General features: G+C 46.8%; 1 protein-coding gene across 3 annotated transcripts in view; it reads left to right on the plus strand.

The window, feature by feature from the left end:
* Positions 1–4,296, plus strand: part of KLHL6 (kelch like family member 6) — a gene marked incomplete at its 5' end in the record, with an annotated part of 56,755 nt that extends 52,459 nt beyond the window's left edge. For 2 of the 3 annotated variants that reach the window (XM_082625333.1, XM_082625334.1), the window contains 3 exons: positions 219–421; positions 1,958–2,171; positions 3,521–4,296. In XM_082625333.1, coding sequence (XP_082481459.1) covers positions 219–421; positions 1,958–2,171; positions 3,521–3,822 — 719 coding nt within the window. In that variant the 3' untranslated portion in view covers positions 3,823–4,296. The remainder of the gene's footprint in view (positions 1–218; positions 422–1,957; positions 2,172–3,520) is intronic. The other variant, XM_082625335.1, reaches the window with a different exon arrangement.
* Between the last annotated feature and the right edge of the window lie 1,704 nt (positions 4,297–6,000).

A 6,000-nucleotide genomic window follows, 5' to 3' on the forward strand; every position in this document is an offset into this window, starting at 1 on the left:
TCCACCCCAGCCTTACACTGTGTCTCCCTGTCTCCCTGTGCAGGCTCTGTCCCGGCAACCACACTGCATGCACCTTCATGATTTCTTTTGTCTGGGGGGATGGGGCGGGAGTTGGTGCTCGTCTGGGGATTTAACACTTCTGGGCCAGCGGGAAATTATGGGAGAAGCTGCATTTCTGACATATCAGTGGTTTCTTAAATGCTCTATATGTCTCCTAGGTGGCAAAGAAACACAGCACGATGTTTGGAAATATAATTCTTCAATCAACAAGTGGATTCAAATTGAGTATTTGAACATAGGCCGCTGGAGGCATAAGATGGTGGTGCTCGGGGGCAAGGTCTATGTGATCGGAGGTTTCGATGGCTTGCAAAGGATCAACAACGTGGAGACCTATGACCCCTTCCACAACTGCTGGTCAGAGGTATAGATTATTTCTCTGAGTAACTCTGTATTATTGCTTCAAAGCTTAAAAAAAAAAAAGTATCTGCCAATGTATACCTATACAGCTTTCTGATCTCTCTGCTCCCACTGAGAACATTTTTGGTGGCTCTGAGCTTCCCTCCTCATAGGAGCCATTGAGTCAGCATTGCTGATCAGGTCACGGAAATGATTTCTTTCCAGGTGGGGGAGCTCTGTGTGGGTACCTGTCCTATCCTGGCCAGAACCCCAGAGGTAGACGGGAGGCTTGATCCTGTCTTGGTCTGCATGTCTTGGCCTAGAGTCTCTGTCTCCTCCGATGCCATCTTCCCTTGTCTTCTCCACTCTGGGCACACCAGGATCTCTTGACTACACTGTTTGTTGAATCCAGAGTCATTTGGTAGTATTTAGAAGTCAGCCCTTATTTATTTACCTATTAGTGATGAACCATTTGCGTGCCTTCAAACAAGACTTTAGCAATGCAATCTCAGGTATATATCATACTCAAGAAAAGGCAAAGCATTGCTCACCGATGGGCATAAAGTTTCCGTTATGCAAGGTGAACCAGCTCTGGAGATCTGCCATACAACATTGTGCCTATAGATAACAATACTGTATTTTACACTTTGAAATGTGTTAAGAGGGTAGATCTCATGTTAAGTATCCTTACCCCCGCCCAACACACACACAAAGGTAAGGTGACCTCACTTCCTGTACTTCCAGAGTATTCCCAATTTCAAATTTTCTTTCTCCTTATAAGATTATATGTCAGAGCATGTTCCAGCTTTGGGGTGTGTGAAACGTGGTCATCACAGGCACAAGCAAAGGTAGACAGGTCATGATGGCATCCAGCCAAGATCTGTTAACCTGAAAAGAACTTTATAGGGAGCCCTTAACATTTATAAGGCTGTGCCCAAGACCTTCTCAGTTTAAGTCCCATCACAAAGTTGCTCCATGACCCAAGAGGGTTATGTTAATGGGTAAGAGACTCTTAAAAGTCCCCTTTAGTGCCCTGGGGTTCACAGGATGGAAACACAAGTCTGGCTTAACCCTCAGATCTGTATGTTGCCCCAGAGTGGGAGAATATGCTTACCTGTGGCCACCTGAAACCCTTATACCAGCTTTTCTTCCTAGCTATAAGCACCAACGACAATGCCTGGCACATAGTAGTCACTCAGTAAATAGTTTTTGAATGAAGGAGCACATGAATAAATATGAATATGCATGTCTGAGAAAGCATTCTCCTCCAACATTGGCTGGTTTCATCTGTATAAACACTTATTCCTGTACGCCCCTCCTGCCCTGAGAACTGGACTCTGGGAGAAACAGGCTAGAAACATCTGGAGCCTGGCGGGAGGGTGGGAAATGTACGCTTTGATCCTCTCTGTGTCTCAGGAGAGTCAGGCCCACAGGCCTTGTGACTTCAGGCAAAGGATTCCCGGGCTTGTGTCCCCTGGCTCCTGGCCTGTGTCCTGTGAGCCACTGCAGCAACCTGGGCAGTGTCACTGACAGCTTCTCCCGGTGCCCTGTGTCTCTGCAGGCTGCGCCCCTCCTTATCCATGTCAGTTCCTTCGCAGCCACCAGCCATAAGAAGAAGCTCTATGTGATTGGGGGAGGGCCCAATGGGAAACTGGCCACGGACAAGACTCAGTGTTACGACCCTTCAACCAATAAGTGGAATTTAAAGTCGACCATGCCAGTAGAGGCTAAATGCATCAATGCAGTGAGTTTCCGGGACCGTATCTATGTGGTTGGTAAGTGAGCAAATGGCTTCTTATTTAAGTGTAGGGTCCCCTACACCTGCAGCCCTGCAGGTAGAGCACATGAGACCCTCCTGGGAATTCTTGAGTTCCTGGGTGATGTGGGTGGGGTTGAAAAGAAGAGAAGATGGGATTGGTCCAGGCCTTGGTGGAATTTACCTTGCAGTTCTGGAGACAGAAACGGCTCCCATTTAGGAGACATACAAGACAGATGGACAATGGGGCCCAGGGGAGGAGCAAGAAATTGCTTTGGGAACAAAGTGTGTTGTAAGCATTAGCAATACACAGAAATTGAAATATGCACCATATAAGTGCCCAATAAATGGTAGCTATCTTTATTTCTTATTTTGTGTTCATGGGAATTTTATTCTTCTGACTTGCGTTGGGGGCTCTGAAAGGTTGCATTTAGCTGGAAGGAAAGCCTGACTAGCCAGACCACAGTTGGCATGTAATTGTTAAGGGTGATGGATCTCAACCCTGACTACTCATTAGAGTCATCTATGGAGCTTTTTCCAAAAATATGGGTAGCTGGGGCTTGTGCAGACCAATAATATCAGAATGAGGAGGACGCTGGCCACAGTGCCAGGTGTTTTTAATGTGCAGGTGATTTTAATGTACAGCCAGGATTGAGAACTACTGATCAGGGAAATACCAAAAATAAATAACTCCAGCAAATAAAAGGTAATCAGAGAAGGCTTCCTGAATGCAAAATATGGGAACAGATGAAGGCAAAACCCCTGCTCTCCCTTGCTTCAGGTTTCCTGTGTCTTTATGGTCAGACTCGTGACTCTGCCCCAAAGGTCTAATCTCAAGATGGGTAACTTGGGTTGGTGTCCCAGGTCATGCTCAGTCTAGAGATGCCACCACCTCTAGTCACTGCCATGTATATCAATACAATGCAAGACTTCTATGCACCAGGCCTTCTGCCAGGTGCTTTATGTGCATGGCCCTTCTGATTTCTTATAACCACTGTGGTCTTGGTGCTCATGGTTACAGATCCAAAAGTGGCAAAGCTGGGATTATGAGCCGGGCCTATCTGATGCACCAGGTGGTATTTCTTCCAGGAAGCAGTCTTATGGTACATTTTGGCAGCCATGTGAAGCCAGGTGTCCTTCAGAACCTGATTAGCACCTGGCTGCAGAGTTTAAAGGGCTATGAAGTGTTTCCAGCATGAGACTTGCTGCCCCTAGTTATCCATTCTGGCTTTCTGGAGAGCCATGAATTTGCTCTTTCTATTGGCAAGATGGTAGACTTGACCTAACCAGGAGTAGGGGTTTAGTGGTTAATGGGGAAGAAAACCAGAAGAGCAGTGAGATGCCCACGGTGTTTCCTTTCCTCTTCAGGAGGGGCTATGAGAGCGCTGTACGCCTACAGCCCTCTGGAGGACAGCTGGTGCCTGGTGACTCAGCTCAGCCACGAGAGGGCCAGCTGCGGCATCGCGCCCTGCAACAACCGGCTCTACATCACTGGGGGGCGGGACGAGAAGAACGAGGTCATCGCCACGGTGCTGTGCTGGGACCCCGAGGCCCAGAAACTGACGGAGGAGTGCGTCCTGCCCCGGGGGGTGTCGCACCACGGCAGTGTCACCATCAGGAAGTCGTACACCCACATTCGGAGGATCGTGCCTGGAGCTGTGTCGGTCTGACTGCGGGAACGCGGAGGGCGGAGCCACGCGGGGACCCCTCCTCCCTCTCCCCCGCATCGGTCCCTCTAAAGCAGCTAGCGGGGTTTGAGTTACAGGCCGTGCATACATCAGGGGCTCACCGCGGCTCCCCACGGCGGCTCCCCATGGCGGCTCCTTGGAAGTCACAGCTTTGGGACTTGAGACCAGCCAGGACTGTCTGTGAGACCTACCTCAGGAGGAAAGAAGAGTAATACTTGACATTCAAGACACACCTGTCCCATGCCAGGTTCGATACCGGGCACTTTTGTATACCAATTCCTTTAACCGTCAAATGACCTGGTGACTGGATTTTATTACTCCCATTCTACAGGTGAGGAAACCGAGGAAACCGAGTTTAAGAGAGGCTAAGTGATTTGCCCCAGGTCAGTCAGATTACAAGTTAGCTAAACCAGGAGTCTAAACCCAGGTCTTCCAATTTCAAAGTTAGTGTAGGTTCTGTCATGTTGTCTATCTCAGAACATGAAAAAAACAAAACAGCTCATTTTTGTTCTGACAAGTTTGCTAAAGGATTCACTCAGCAAGGCAGGGAAATAAAGGTGCTTCTTTTTTTTCTTTTCTTTTTTCCCTTATATTTAAACCATTTGGGATCTTTGGTGTGGAAACCTTGGGCCCCTTGTCAAGAGCATCTCATAGGTTGTTCCATCTGACAGTTCTGGGGAGATGGGTCTGGGAAGGCCTGTTTGCTATGAAAAATGTAAAAGACTTCTGTCCTCCCCATCAAAAGCCTCTATTTTTTATGATCACAGGAGGCCCATTGTGGACTGGAACTGTCATTGCTGGACAGAACTGGACCTTCAGCACAGGCCAGTGCCCTAGCCTCTTAATGTCCAACAGTTGTATTGCAATGTAGAAAAGGTTTTTGCAGAGACTCAGAATACCGTTTTTGTTTTTCTGGGGGGGGGGGGAGGGGAGGGTTGTTATTGTTTTTGTTTCTTCAGTGTAAACATCCTTACATTGCTGGCCACTGTTGAATGACTGGCTCTTCTTGACAGCATACTTTCTACTTTTTAGACAGTGATTTGGGTCCATGTCCCTGTGACCCCACCCTCCTGGAACCTTCGTTTTCAGGATCCTTTTAATCCCTTCTATTTGGTTTTTGGATCAGTTTGGCATAGTTTTGACTCAAAGAACAGCGTCTGTTCTTCACTCTAAGAGATGGAGCTTTCATATGAGCTCACTGGAAATTCATTCTAATCCCCAAACTGGGGACACAGATTAAGAGATCCTGTTTCATATGCTGTACTTAAAAAGCAATAACAGGGGCTTCCCTGGTGGCGCAGTGGTTAAGAATCCGCCTGCCAATGCAGGGGACGTGGGTTCGAGCCCTGGTCCGGAGACACCCCACATGCCACGGAGCAACTAAGCCCGTGCGCCACAACTACTCAAGTCCGTGCGCCTAGAGCCCGTGCTCTGCAACGAGAGAAGCCACCGCAATGAAGAGTAGCCCCCGCTCGCCCCAACTAGAGAAAAAGCCCGCGCGCAGCAACGAAGACCCAAAGCAGCAAAGAAAAAAAAAAAAAAAAGCAACAACAGTGTTAACAACATAGTAACTGCATTACTTAATGTCCTTTATTTTCATCATATGATTTCAAATCTCTTTATAGAATTTTATTTCATGTCAGATGTGCCATTGTGTGCTTGTACTTCTCAGCAGTTTGGGAAGGTACTAACAGTTGATGGTGAATTTAACTTTCATAGAAAAGTTATGGTTAGAAGGAGCTACAGTTCAAAGCATATAAAAAGACTTGGAAAATTACAACTGAGATTTCTATTTATGCTTAGATCACTGAGGATAAATATAAATGCATGTTGGGGTTTGAAAAGCTCTGTGCCTTCAGAGTTCAGCTCCTTGCTGTGAAAAGTGAGATGGGAAAATACAAACATATTTGTGGGAATTTAGAGCACATACCTCACTTACTCACAAACACTGATAACCTTAATGAAGCTCTCAACTGAAACAATTTAATCTACTTCAATTCAGCAAACATTCCAGGAAATTTTTGTTTGGCAAGCCTTGGGGACTCCAAAGAACAAGACCAATCCCCACCCTAGAAACACTCGATAAACAGGTAAACAGGCCACTTGGTCAATATTATAATTTTTCTTTTCATCAAGTTAGAGAAAATGAGACGTATATGA

This window comes from Mesoplodon mirus (assembly GCF_964341445.2).
Source record: "Mesoplodon mirus genome assembly, chromosome: 6".
NCBI lineage: Eukaryota > Metazoa > Chordata > Mammalia > Artiodactyla > Ziphiidae > Mesoplodon > Mesoplodon mirus.